Source organism: Ambystoma mexicanum, chromosome 11 (assembly GCF_040938575.1).
Source record: "Ambystoma mexicanum isolate Mex_15411 chromosome 11, UKY_AmexF1_1, whole genome shotgun sequence".
NCBI lineage: Eukaryota > Metazoa > Chordata > Amphibia > Caudata > Ambystomatidae > Ambystoma > Ambystoma mexicanum.
The window spans coordinates 37,884,453-37,898,922 of NC_090934.1; the positions used below are offsets into that span (position 1 = coordinate 37,884,453).

At 48.1% G+C, this 14,470-nt stretch overlaps 1 protein-coding gene across 1 annotated transcript in view; it reads right to left on the bottom strand.

The window, feature by feature from the left end:
* Window positions 1–14,470, bottom strand: part of TXLNA (taxilin alpha) — a 172,430-nt gene that overhangs the window by 119,312 nt on the left and 38,648 nt on the right. Inside the window, exons 2-4 of the mRNA XM_069622489.1 lie at window positions 5,425–5,629; window positions 1,186–1,509; window positions 768–859 (exon numbers count right to left, since the gene is read on the bottom strand). Coding sequence (XP_069478590.1) covers window positions 768–859; window positions 1,186–1,509; window positions 5,425–5,605 — 597 coding nt within the window. The 5' untranslated portion in view covers window positions 5,606–5,629. The remainder of the gene's footprint in view (window positions 1–767; window positions 860–1,185; window positions 1,510–5,424; window positions 5,630–14,470) is intronic.

Genomic DNA, 14,470 nt, shown 5'->3' on the forward strand with positions numbered 1-14,470 from the left:
TGGGGAGGGCGCAAATAACGGACTAGTGAATGGCAAGCCCGTTATTTGCGCCCTGGTCCCTTAGCGGGACCCGTAAAGGACGTGTGGTCCGACCACACGTCCCTTACGGTTCCCGCTAAGGGACCTTGGAATTGGGCGGTAGGGGATTACCGGCACCGGTCTCCTTACCGGTGGCCGGTATCCCCTACCGCCCACCTCGGAATGACCCCCACTGTCTTGTAGAGTGCGAGAGCTAGCGAGGAAAGAAATGATGAGGTGGCAGTGTACACTGGGGGCCCTGGGAAAATAGTTACACATCACCGCAAAAAAAACTATCAGAGACACTGAAGACAGTCTCCCATAGCTGACACAAGATCAGACGTTCCCTGACAGAAGGAAAGGCGAGAAGGAGGGACTGATCCACTAATGTGTGCCTAAAAAATTTCACACACCTACCACCGTGTGCAATTTTGCTAGAGCTGTTTATATGCTATTGGGATCTCAAATCCGCTGGATAAGGCAGGAGCTGCTAATGGAGCGTGGAGAAAATATCTGCATTCCAAAAAGTCTGATTTAGGGGGAGCGTGGTTGCGAGATAACTAGCAAGAGTGTGGCCAGACCATTTATATGCCTCCACGCAACAAGAAGGGTAAAATATCCAGAGACTAGGTTACCATTCTCCCTGCGATGTGAAGGCTGGCATACACAGTTCTTTGCTCTGTAGATTAGATGTATACTGGTGTCCTGCTGCAAGATCTTCAAGCAGCTGAGAAGTGGGGAAGACTTACCAGTTCTGCATACTTCTTACACAGTGCAGCAAGCTTCTCCTCAGAGGTGCTCAAAGTATTGAGGGTTTGCATTAGCAACGTGATCTCCTTCCCTACAGGGGACAGCAGAAGAAAATCACTTGCAGGACCGTCCCAAAGAAGATGTGACAAAAACCCAATCAAGGAAACAATGACGCATATCAACTGCCCTGCCTGCAACAGCCTGGTGGAAACATATGAAAATAGAACTGGACAGATCTAGGGCGAGAAGCAGCACCCCCGATCGAGCGCGAGAAGACATTAAGAGAACATGTAGAAAACAAAGTAGCAGAGTCTGTAAATCATATCTTAAAAAAAACAGACTGGCAACCCTAGACAATAAAATGCCAAAGAACAGAGAAGGCGGACACAAGCAAATGCTGGTGACCAAGAGACGTACCAAGTCCTCTTGCTTTCTTCTTCTCTTGCGTGCGCTTCTGATCTCGGTCTGCAAACTCATCGTTCACACGGATCTCCTCTGGGCCAGCCTCAATCTTTAAAACCATCTTCTCGCCATTTATCTCCGGGACGCTGGGCTCTGGTTCTCCATTTCTCACAGGCTCTACAAGCACCTTCTCAGCCTCATCGGGTTCTGTAGGCCCTTCCTGGCCATCATCGATGCAGTAGGTGTTCAAGATGTCCTCCAACTGCCGACTGAGCTCCTCCGACACATCGCAGGCAAGTGGCTGGCTGTCGCCATGACCCTCCTCCACGGTACCCGACACTAAATGAAGGAGCAAAGGGAATATTGGAAATCCTGCTGTCACATATTATAACCTCTGCCACCCTTCCAAACATGAACTGGCACAGAATCATCTACACAGGCCATTCCCCAACCCATGCAGAAAGAGTAAACCACCAAAAAGAAGCAAAACATATCCGCCCAACTGCCACAACCACTCATCGGATTTAAACCACAAGATGGCTCAACAACAAACTGGCCAATCAGATCACCGGTCAGAAAGGGCTGCAAGCACATACGCGACATCATCGCGAAAAGAAAAGGAACCACCCCCCTTTTTAAATATTCATGTCCATGCAGATCGTAAATTGGTTAGGAGGAATTTCAGAATAGTTTGTCAACACTTTTCAAGACAACAAAAACGCACTGACAGTAAAAGGGAACCGTTGGGGGAAACTCTATAGCAAAGGGAAGCTATCCACTCAGCCATGCAAAACCTGTTGGCAGTATAGGGTGGATTGTGCAACGTTATCCCACTTGCCCTTCAGACAAAATCGAGGTGCAAAGAGCATCTTTCTAACCAGATAGGTACAAAGTATACTTTTTTTAAAAATTGATAATTTCAAGAAACATGTAACAAATAATAGATTGAGTACAATGTAGGTCACTGCAATGCGACAGAAATCACATCAAAAGGTATCTTGAGAACTACAATCTAACCAAATCAATATACAACAGAAACAACCACTCCCAAAGACATAAATGACACCCACAAACGCACGCACAAAAAACAAAGTCGACTTTTAACCGAATGAGGCATGTCCCCGTACTTTAGTTTTCCTCCCAGCCTGGCTTAGCACAAAGAGAGTAGCCCTGTTTTGTGTGGTTGGCCACAGGAGACCATATGACTCGAAAAGCAGGGGCCCAAAGGTACCTTATGGGGTGAGAGGGTATCACCTCTGTTCGTCATGTGTATAGGCTGGTGGTAGCTTTTTGGCTTTGTATAAAATGATTGTATGGTTTATACGATCAATCTTCCTGAACTGCGTTAACCCCAGAACTTTTGATTTGACTTGGTAATTATCTTATCTTGTCCCCAGGTGAGCGGGAATCTTTTTCCCCCCTCACCTAGTCTTTTACTCTTTTTATGGGTGACCTCTTGATGTCTCTCCATAGTATGCGTTTGGTTTTATAGTGCTCTATCCCATTTGGGCTTCGGCTGCGCTGTTCCTCTGGGCTTCTCTTTGTAATTTCTCTTATTATTTCTTGGGTGAACTATGTTCCCAAAGAGCAAAATGAGATTCCCATCCCCTTTACACTCATTTTAGTGAGCCAGCAGACCTCAACTTATGTGGAGTGCTGGGAGAAGCAATGTACCCCCGTACTTAATTATCTGGTAAAATTCTGCTCTGAAAAGTCTCTCTGGCCTAAATAGGGAAAGTGTTTTAGTTACATGTGATTACATTTTCCCTTCCAGCTGGAAAGACCATTTACTGAATATTAAGAACTCTTTTGAAACGGTTTCTTACCTGTTTACAGTGCAGTATTTACTTTATAAAGTTTACTTACTGGTAGATAAGTGTACTGTTTTTTCATGCCTTTCCTAAATCTATTATATTTTCTTAAATAGTGTATGTGTATGCTCTCATTTGGTATTTTTGAAAGGGTTAACTGTACCCGTTAACCACCCTGTTGACCGCCTTCGAGTTAAGCCAGGGCTGGTCTGCATCACTACCACTTAGCACGTCTGGTAAAACGTCAAGGAATCCCTGGCACCAAAGTAAAGCGACACAGATATGGGAAAGATTCTTTCTGCTGAGCTTCCACCATAGACATCTAGGGACCTCCCAACTTCTTCCTGTACTTTTGAACCTGTCCGGACTCGTGGATGAGAGTAAAGTAGTTTCCTTACCTCGCTTGGCACATCTGTTTTAGGGGCAATGATCTGCCCCTATGGCCATCATTGAAGGGTCGGTCACCCATTAGGAACATTCTGTGGTTATTTTACCCTGCATAAATCGCCTTACAGTGAGGCATGGTAGGGATACTTTGTATCCCTTTCTCTGTCTTTTAATAAACTTTATGGTTTTTTGCATGATCTGTCCAGGAAGGGCTGGTGGGAGTGTATACTTTTCTACCCCGGTTTTAACTTTCTTGCTTGCTCTTTTGCATTTTACTGAATAATGCCTTTTAGAGTACCATATACTATAAAATGGCTGTGCCACAAGATTTCACCCTATTCTGTAGCCATCTTGTCTTTTGTCCTCCTTCCTGCCCTCTCAGGGCCTAAAGCCTGTCCCAGGCAAAGCATTGTCTTTCTCGGGCAAAGTGATATATTTTATTTATATCGCACTCATACACTTTTTAGAGTTACGACCAAGCAAAGGGATGGGAATAAGGGAGAACAAAAATAACAATCTTACTAGGCCCAGTGACATTTAGAACGTGCAAGATCATGGAAAGGGGAAAAATGGGGGGGGGGGGGGGGGAGTGTGCGGATGGGGGAGAAGTGGAAAGTGAGGAACAGAGGAGAGAGCAGAATAAATAAAAAGTGCAATAAATAAAGGAAGTGAAAAGTGGTAGTGCACCAGCAAGTGGCAAGTGCAAGATTAGTCAGATAGGGTATATCCGATAAGTGCAGAAGAAGGATGGGGGACTGTATGGGTATAGATGCAGATCCCAGTGCAAGGGGTGGCCCGGAGGCAGTGCGGGAGGGAGGCAGGGTGAGCAGGTACCTGGGCCCAAAGGACAGAGGGTGGCCAGGTGCACGGTTCCAAGAGAGAAAAGCAGATCAGCAGGGGAATATGGGGGCAAAGGCAGAAGTGAAGAGGAAGATCTTGAGGCGCTTCCGGAAACGGAGATGGTAGGTGGTATGTGGTATGCTTCCGGAACTGGTAGTGGTATGTGGTTGTGGCGACTGGCCCCAGTTCACCCTGGTCCGAGTGGGTCCATTGCTGGGCAAATGTGGGGGTGGATCCTTACCATTGGTGGGCTCGGGGGCAACTCCAGCTGGAATCTAGGATAAAAGGAGAACTCTGGCAACCATTCTTCAGATAGTCTCGAGAGGAGCATCCCACTGAAGACGTATGGATCATCATTGCATCCAACCAGTGTTGCCTTCAGCAACCATCCTGGCGAAGGCATGCTCCATCCTGGCGAAGGCATGCTCCATCCTGGCGAAGGCATGCTCCAGCCGCCTGATCTGCAGAATGCCGTAATTGGTGCTTCAACATCTAGACCGGTGAAACAACCAGCCTCAACACCTGCTCGAGGATCTGGCCATGAAAGCCTTCAGGAGGGTCAGTCACACAACCTTCATAGAGTTTGGCTCGCCATTAGTCCTTCTTCTGTGAAAAGTCCATCTCAACACATACCAACGAACTTCACTGCAGGGCTTAAGTAAGGAAAATCACCTTAAATAAAGCCCCTTTGATTTTCTATTGCCACCAAGTTAAAATCTCTCTCCCCTCCAAAAATCTCACAAACATATTATTAATCCTTTGTCCACTCACACCACAGGGACACATTTCCTACTTCATGTTGTTCCACTGCTCATCTTTTAATGCCTTTTCCTGTTGTACCCCAATGTCACTGTCCCCCCCATCTCCACCATGTAGTCCAAACATTGCATCTCTTTGTTCCTTCATGTGGACCTTTGGCCCTATTCATTCTCTCTCAACCAGTCATTGCTCTTGCATTCATGAGCATGTACGGTGCCCTCACCCACAAGAAGAGAAAGGCCTCTTTCTCCACACTGATGTCAGGATCTCTGTTTTTACTATGAACTTGCATGGAGGTAAGACAAAGCCGGCATTCAGAGTTTTGCAATGTTCTTGTCTACCCTTGCCCCCCCATTATGGGCATGCAAAGTGTGTGGACACATGGGAATGGCTGGACTGGGAAGTTTCCAGACTGTGGCACACGGAGAACGTCACCCAGATAAAGTAGCTCACTCACCTGCTACACCTGGCTCATCTGTGCCGTCAATAGGTGCCTCGTTCCTCGGGCTACCTGCTCTCTTTGTGGCATCACCCCCAGATTGGCATAAGGTCTCTTCATCTTTTAGTGTCACTGTTTCTGCAGGACCTGCTCCACTTAGTGGCAGCTCTGCTTTATGTTCAGCCTCTTGGTTCTTCATCTCACCTTCTCTTCAAACAAGCCACTGCATTTAAAAAAGAGGTTACAGCGGCTACTGAAATGCAAACAAGTCAACTACAAAACAGAGTATTAAAACATCTCAGCAAGCGCCTAAAAGTGAGACAATATGTTCTATTGTCTGGAATGAGATTGGGGGTGGATGGGTCAGGGGCGAACATTGGCTAATGCATTTAATACCCATGGAATCATGGCTTGCTGCAAAATCCTAGGCCAAGGGTCTGCAACCTCTGGCTATCTAGATGTTTTGGACTGCAACTCCCATGATCCCTCACCATGGGCTACGTTTACAAGAGCTGCTGGGAAGTGAAGTGCAAAACATATGTAGAGCCAAAAGGTTGCAACCCCCCTGTTCTTGACAGAACCAAAGCTGTAACTGCAGAGCATGCAGGTTCTCTGCTAAGCAGCTTGACAGCAATTAAGGGCACAACTCAGATTTACAAACACTCCCACAACTATGGAAGCCACATGGTCATGGATGGTTGGGCTGCAGGCAGGGAATACACTGGGAGTATGTACGAGAATCAATGAGGCGACTGCCTACGGGGGAGATGGATCAGTGCGAGTAGGTCCGAGTGCCAGGCAGGTGAGTGCCTGTTGGGGAGAAGTGGATCAGCATTGATCCATTTGCATTGATCCACTTCTCCCCAATATGCAATCACCTCACAGGCCCTCGTCCCTGCTCGCACTGATCCATTCTCTCCAATAAGCAGTCACCTCACTGGCACTCACCCCAATTTGCACAGATCCATTCTCACCAATAAGCAGTCACCTCACTGGCACTCACCCCAATTTGCACAGATCCATTCTCACCAATAAGCAGTCACCTCACTGGCACTCACCCCAATTTGCATTGATCAACCCTCCCCCAGCCAAAGGGCCCCATATTTTATAAAGCCAGGAAAGACACTGGTAAATGGCCTCACCGCTCCTGTGGGGTTCAGAGTGACCTTCTGTGGCGGAGGTCAGGGCAAGCTCCTCACGGTTTGCCAAAGACTCACTGGATTCATTCTCCAGAGAAGCAAAGGCGGGAGTAAAGCACAGATCTAAGTGAAGGGCTATGCTCACAACTATATACTGAAATTATATAGAGAAGTCTGTCCGTCTTGGGTTGAAAAAGGTATGGATAATTTGGCACTGCCTAGTGAGAGACTTTTCTGGAACTAAAGGATTGCATTGTGTCTATTTTGCATACACACAATGTTCTGCTTGTGTGGCTCTGAACTGGAGGTCCCCTTGGGTGGCCCTCTGGCGTGGCCCTCTGGCATGCACGACTTGGCCCAAATGGTTTATTCTATTTTCGCATTCCTGGTGGATTTTTGTCAAGCCTTTTAAAACCCAACATAAGTTTGCAGAGGTTTGCTGCAGATGCAACAATGCCCCAACTGCAAGAGTGTCGGAATATACTGCAGTGCTGATCCCTAAGAAGGATGAAACAGGTATGCTTCCGTGAGACGTGAAGAAGATCGGTGTAAAATAGCAGCGCCCTGAAAGAGGGCCATGGCTTGTACTTGGCAATGCTTTGCTCATGGGGCTCTGACCTGGAGGCGAACCTCCCGCGATGGCTACCTGATGGTGCTGTGGCATGTGTGACTTCCCTCAAATGATTAGATTCCAACCCTGGCTTGTGCTAACCCCATCCAGGCCCCAGTGTGCTTGCTCTATAGGTATCGCGACAAAGCACGGTGCTTTTCTTCTATACTGTGCCCTTATGGTCTGGGGATTCCTAAGAAAGTGCATTACATCATCTCTGTATTGCGCACACAATTCTGGATCATATTTTGTGAAAGCGCATTACTTGGTTGTATGCTGCGTGTCTGATGCACCTCTAAACTAGGGACACCCAACAAAGCACATTGAAGGCCTCACATTGTTTCCCAATGTTCTTTGTAAAGTCACAGTTACATCCCAGAAACCGGAATGACTTTCATGTTTTATAATGCCCTGTTGTAACTGGCTCTGAGAGGGGAGTGCTTTTATCTCACTCCTAGCACGGCCTAAGACAGCTCCCTGAATGTCCATGCTCTATGCAGTTACCTCCCCCTTGGCCTCCTTACTCCATTCTAGCCACGGGGAGGAAAATACACTAGAAGGTATTCACATCCTGGAATCCCAAGACAGCGCACAGAGTGGTTTATTGTGCCATAGAGAGGTGCCCCTAGGAGGTTGCATTGCCACATTTCATACCCCATGTTGCTAACTCTTATCCCTAACAGAAGCCTTACACCGTTTAACCCAGTCTTATATGCAACAGCCCCTAAGAAAGCATGCTGGATGGTTTTCAAATCGCAATGCGGTTCGTTTAGATATGGGCCTCCCTAAAATGAGGCCTTCCATGGCATTTATTGTGTCTGCTGCGCTCCACATCTGGGCGCCCTTGGGATGGCGCCCCGAGATGTGCATTTCATATTCTGGGCATCGCTGGGCGACAGATCGCATTGCACTCACACCCAGGCACCACTGGGATAACGCACGTGTGCCACGCCGTACACAAGTAGGTTTCGGGCCATGTGTCTCCAGATATGCCAGAGATAATGCTTCAAATTGCTTCATTGCATATATGTCGGCCTCTGTGGAGGTGCATTGCTACACTCCAAGCTCCATGTTGTTCACACCTAGATATCCCCAAATAGAACCTTGTATGGTTCAACATTCGAATACCCAGAGGAATGCATTCAAAGGTTGCACTCTGCTGCGCTCACATACAGCCATCCACCGTGCCCCGTGTGGGGTCCACCTCTGGGTGTTCCTGGGATACATTGACTTGCCCATTTCACATACTGCTCGGCTTCATATCCGGGCGTCACTCGGGTGCCTTTGTGCCCGATATCCAGGTACCCCTGCGAAAGACCACTCCACTGAACTACCACACAGCAGAGCTTAAGAAAACTCACTGCATGGCTTCAATTCATACTATACTGTACCTTATACCTGGGTGTCATTGTGAAAGGGCATGGCTTTGTGCTCGCATCCCTAAGAGCACGCATTCACTTGCATAGCTAAGATCTAGCTTCATCTACAGGTGGTCCATGACCTCATACCTAGGCATCATTGTGAAAGGGCACAGCCTTGTGCTCGCATTCACTTGCATAGCTATGCACTACTGGGTGTCACATCTAGCTTCATCTATAGGTGGTCCATGACCTCATACCTAGGCGTCATTGTGAAAGGGCACGGCCTTGTGCTCGCATTCACTTGCATAGCTATGCACTACTGGGTGTCAGATCTAGCTTCATCTATAGGTGGTCCATGACCTCATACCTAGGCATCATTGTGAAAGGGCACAGCCTTGTGCTCGCATTACTTGCATAGCTATGCACTACTGGGTGTCAGATCTAGCTTCATCTACAGGTGGTCCATGACCCCATACCTAGGCGTCATTGTGAAAGGGCATGGCCTTGTACTCGCATCCATAAGAGCACGCATTCACTTGCATAGCTAAGATCTAGCTTCATCTACAGGTGGTCCATGACCTCATACCTAGGCGTCATTGTGAAAGGTCATGGCCTTGTACTCGCATCCATAAGAGCACGCATTCACTTGCATAGCTAAGATCTAGCTTCATCTACAGGTGGTCCATGACCTCATACCGAGGCGTCATTGTGAAAGGGCATGGCCTTGTACTCGCATCCCTAAGAGTGCGCATTCAATTGCATAGCTATGCACTACTGGGTGTCAGATCCAGCTTCATCTATAGGTGGTCCATGACCTCATACCTAGGCGTCATTGTGAAAGGGCACAGCCTTGCACTCGCATCCCTAAGAGCACCCATTCAATTGCATAGCTATACACTACTGGGAGTCAGATCTAGCTTCATCTATAGGTGGTCCATGGCCTCATACCTAGGCGTCATTGTGAAAGGGCATGGCCTTGTACATCTGGCATCTGTAGTGATCACTATGTGATCTCCCTGGATCTAAAATTGCTTTTACCCCCACCTCTATGCAATCTGCATGTTCAGGTGGACAGTAGAAATTTTAAAAACCTGAACCAAACACAACTTCAGCCATGCCTTGACAAAATCTTGCTCTCCTTCCAGGAGGAAGGCAACTGTGCAACGTTGTTAGAAAAATATTCCTTCCACATTCTAGAGCTTGTTGAGGAAGTGGCGCCACTGAAAAGGAAGCTAGTTAGGAAAGGTAATCATAACCAGAAATGGTTCTCGGCAGAACTTCAGTCTATTAAAGTGAAAAAAAAGGACCCTTGAAAGGAAGTGGAGACAAGAGATGTCCGCTGAAAACAAGGCTATTTGGAAGCATGAAAACATGAAGTATAAAGAAATTATAAAAACAGCGAAAGCAGATTTCTTTAATGTTGAAATCGAGAATGCAGCCAATAAAACCAGCAAATTGTTCGATATTCTAAAGAGCATTGAGAAACTTAAGAATCTCACTCCACCGTTTTTGCCTACAAAGGCTGACTAATACTGTTGAGAAGGCTTTTTTAGCCAAAATTGAGAAAGCCAGACAAAACATTAAAGCAGACTATACTTCCTGAAGGGGAGAAGCTTTGTCCCAGGGAAGATCGTTTCACCCCATTACTGAAGCTGAGCTGCTAGAGGTGCTGGGCCATATGAAACCAACATCTTGCGCAGAAAAAGTGTTGCCCTCTAGCGTCATGCTTCAACACAAGGGCCCTCATTACGACCCTGGCGGAAATCGAAAAACGATGGCGGAAATGCAATACCGCCATCGAATAGCGCTCGGTGCGATTATGACCCGTCACCGTAAAGTACGATGCCATTAGCGACACCGTAGTGAACGCCAACGCTAACTGCACCAAGTACGCGCACGCGCGCCATGCCAAACCGTAATTACCACCATGGCGTAATGGTACGCGAATTCCGATCCAAGCGGACATGTACCTAACGCCATCAAGCATGGCGGAATGTACCATTCCGCCATGGTGAGAAGTACGGCTTCGCGAATCAACCGTAAACGGCCCTACTGAGTGCCTGTACACCACTCCCTGGCCACATTGCACAACTCCTCGTAGGTGCAATGAAGACACAAATGCAACCAGTGAAATGTACAAGCCACCCATGCATGCCAACGAACAAATGAATCTAGGGGCTCCAAGTGCCTTGTGAGTGGCCATCCATTCATGCCATGGCACCATTGCCGCATTGATGCAGCACAGGCATGTGAAGGTTCAAGTACAGCAACATGAGCAGAAAAATGAGACAAACAAAAACAGGCCCCCCCATCGACTGACACCAGTGTAAGGCAACATACAAAGCAGTATCCTGAGGGAGACTGCACCAGCCCTGTACTCCTGCCAGTAAACCAACCAACCATCAGCATAAGCATGGACCACACAAGTTGGCAGAGTGACTGAGCAGCCAGGCACATCTCAAGAGGGGCCAATGGGAGCTGCAGGGCACAGATGGCACGAATACAGAAGCCATTCCAATGGACATGACCTCAGTCTCCCTCCAAGAAACGCACGCAAACACATGCACCTGTGACCAGCCATATTCTGATAATCACATCATTCCACCAATCCACCTGGCTGACCGGCATCTGTTACACAAAAGCAAATCCCCCGCCCATGAGCAGGACATCATTAAAACAGTCACAATGGTAGCCCTTATCCCTGACCACACTGGGCTTCGTAGGCAAACGCGGCCAGTACAGTACCACGCAACTATACTCAGAAGCCGGAACCCAATGCAGATCTTCTCACAAAACATCGCACCACAAATAGGAATATGCTACATTACTTGCAAAGAAGAACGCTACACGGTTAAAATCAGAATAGACATTTAATGCACCACAAAATCACCAAGCCCATACAGCCATTAGGACATGAACCCCAAAATACATTTCATCATTGTGGGCTGCATCCGCAATAAATGACCAGCTTCTTCTTGTGTGACGCCCTGTTCCTTCATGGTACACAGGGGCTACATTCACGTTCAAAAAGGCAACATGGAAGCGCCTAGAACGGCAGGGCCGTCCCATTAGGTAGGCACTAGTCCAGCTGAAAGCTCGAAATGTTGCTCCTAGCCACTAGTACTGCGTAAGGGCATGTGGCCCATTGGCGATCGTCCCATAAGATCGTAATGGTGCTCCACTGATTAACTCGAAGCAGCAGGTGCCGGGAGTAAAAGCCATCTGCAGGAGTGGCATACAGATGGCAGCGGCAAAAGGGGAGGAGATACCTGTCACCCAAATGAAATGAAAAAGAATAGTAGGCCATCAGAACTTGATTCGTATTACTCACTTCAATGATCACACTAAATCTACAGCCATATGCATCCACTCCAAAGGATTATTCCCACCCAAAAATCACTTGCGAATCATAACTATGAAAATCGAGCTGGAAACACTATTACACACGAGTGCTTGTGTGCATGCGTCTGTCTAAACAGAATCCATTCGATGGGATTAGTAACGTGCATAGACACAAGTGTATGAAGGCGCGTCGAGACAGGGAGGGTACAACAAGGGCAGATAGACGATGGTCCCACTATGGCAGCTCTGCATCACATGGCGCAGGGGAGGTGGATAGATTCCAAAAAGCCCTGTACATGGCAAACTCTCCATTAAATCATCTGTCCATGCATCCATACATCATTTCCTCATCCCTGTATGAAAACGCCTGATTATTTACTCACATCACATGTGAAATTTCCATTGAGTCTGTGCGTAATGCAGTCTGCAAAATCCACTGTGCTCCAGGCCGGGATTCCAGTGTTGTGAAGTAAGATGTATTTGGGAACCTCCTGCCTCATCGTCCACTACGCTATTGCGCATCCCATACTATTCATATCAATCATTGCATTCTCGCCATGGCCCCTGTCCCAAGGACACTAAACAATAGAACGTATTTGCAGTCAGACCTGTGGGCGTCTCCTCGCCGCTAGCTGAAGACCGAAAGCGCCGTCCTTCGAATACCTCATTTGCAACATCACGTCGGAAAGGCATCTGTGACCGCTCGAAATCACAAATTCATCCATGTAGTGCGGCATTGTGTGTAAATGCAAACTGGCTTCACTCACAAATGGGACGCCCCGCCCGTCGGTGAACCGCGGTACAGTGCTGCATGAGGGTCCACCGTTAATCGAGCACTACATTCCACTGACCCTTCACAAGTTTGTTCGCGACTGCAAAGATAGTATGTGAAACAATGGAACCATAGCAGAATGAACATATGAACCAATATTTCACTGCCATCGGGATCATATACATGATTGTAATAGCAAGATGCCATGCGTCGAATTGCAGCGTTGTGTGCGGGACGTGCTCGCCCAAAGGGGATTGCAGCTTGCACAGGTGGAATGAATCACCACAGGTGGAGGCAATAGAGCTTGAAAACACATAAATTGCACACCCAACCCCCTCCCACACCCACACCAAAATGCTACCGGCAGGACTAGCGATGTTGGCCCTGGGGGACCCGATTGCACTGCAAGTACTCCAACTTCAAGAAGAAGACGAACAGCAACTACTACAACAACCAGCCGCACAGAGGAGACGCAGGAGGAGGAGGAGGGCAAGGCAGGGCCAGCAAGGCCCGCCAGCACAGCCACTACCACCACGCAGGCAGCCCGCAATCCCACGCCTCCGAGCACATCCGTTCAACCTCACGGATGAGCAGATCCACACCCTCTACCGTTTGGACCGGGACACCATAACCGCCATTGTGGATATGACACAGGCGGACCTTGTCAGCATGATAGATAGCCCAACCGCCATTCCACCCCTACTGAAGGTGGTGTCTGTACTCCACTTCCTGGCCACAGGCACCTACCAGCACACAGTCGGACAGTTGCATGGCATTTCACAGCCAGTGTTCTCACGGACACTATTGCAAGTGCTCGATGCCCTCCTGAAGCACGCAGACGACTACATCTCTCTACCACGCTCGGAGCAGGAAATTACGAACACAAAAGTGGGATTCCATGCACTTGGCGGCATACCGGGTTGCATTGGTGCCATCGACTGCACCCATGTGGAATTGGTCGTCCCGCATGCCATGGAGGCCCAGTACCGCAACCGAAAACAATTTCATTCTCTGAATGTACAAATGGTGTGTGACTCCAACAGGATCATTACCCATTGTTGTGCCCGATTTCCTGGATCAACCCATGATTCTATGGTTTTGAGGAACTCTACAATACCACGCTACATGGAGCGACACGCAGGGAACAGATCCTGGCTACTCGGTGAGTCTCATTTCATGCATGATAATGTGGGGTATATGATGCGGCAATGACCTGGCAGGAAAGGGGGGGGGCGTACGTAGCAATGTCATTCCACAAACATCCTTTATTGTCCACATACAGGTGATGCCGGGTATCCACTGAAGAGATGGCTCCTTACACCACTCCGGAACCCACAGAACCAGCCTGAGGAGGACTACAACCATGCCCACTCACGTACCCGTGTAGTCATAGAGCAGGCATTCGGCCTACTGAAGACTCGTTTCCGCTGCCTCAGCAGGTCTGGCGGGGCACTCCTGTACCGCCATGTGAAGGTGGCAAAGATGGTCATGGCATGTGTCATGCTACACAACATGTGCGTACGTAGAAATGTGCCCATGCCCCCTGACGCAGAACTGCAAGCACCTGTAGATGGTCATGATGAGGGTGGGGATGTGGCAGCACCTCAAGGAGTCCGCGAGGCACAGGAGGGCCGAGACATTCGTCAGATTCTCATAGATTCATGCTTCTAGCACTCACGCCTGGTGGCTGATACATGGACACGGGACTTGTGGCACTGTGTGTGTCTGGAACATGCACAATATGGACTGTACGCCTATAATGGCCTCGTACACAAAGATCAATGTCCACACATCTCATTGGATGATAGTGAAATGTTTATCGCATATGTGAAATTATGTT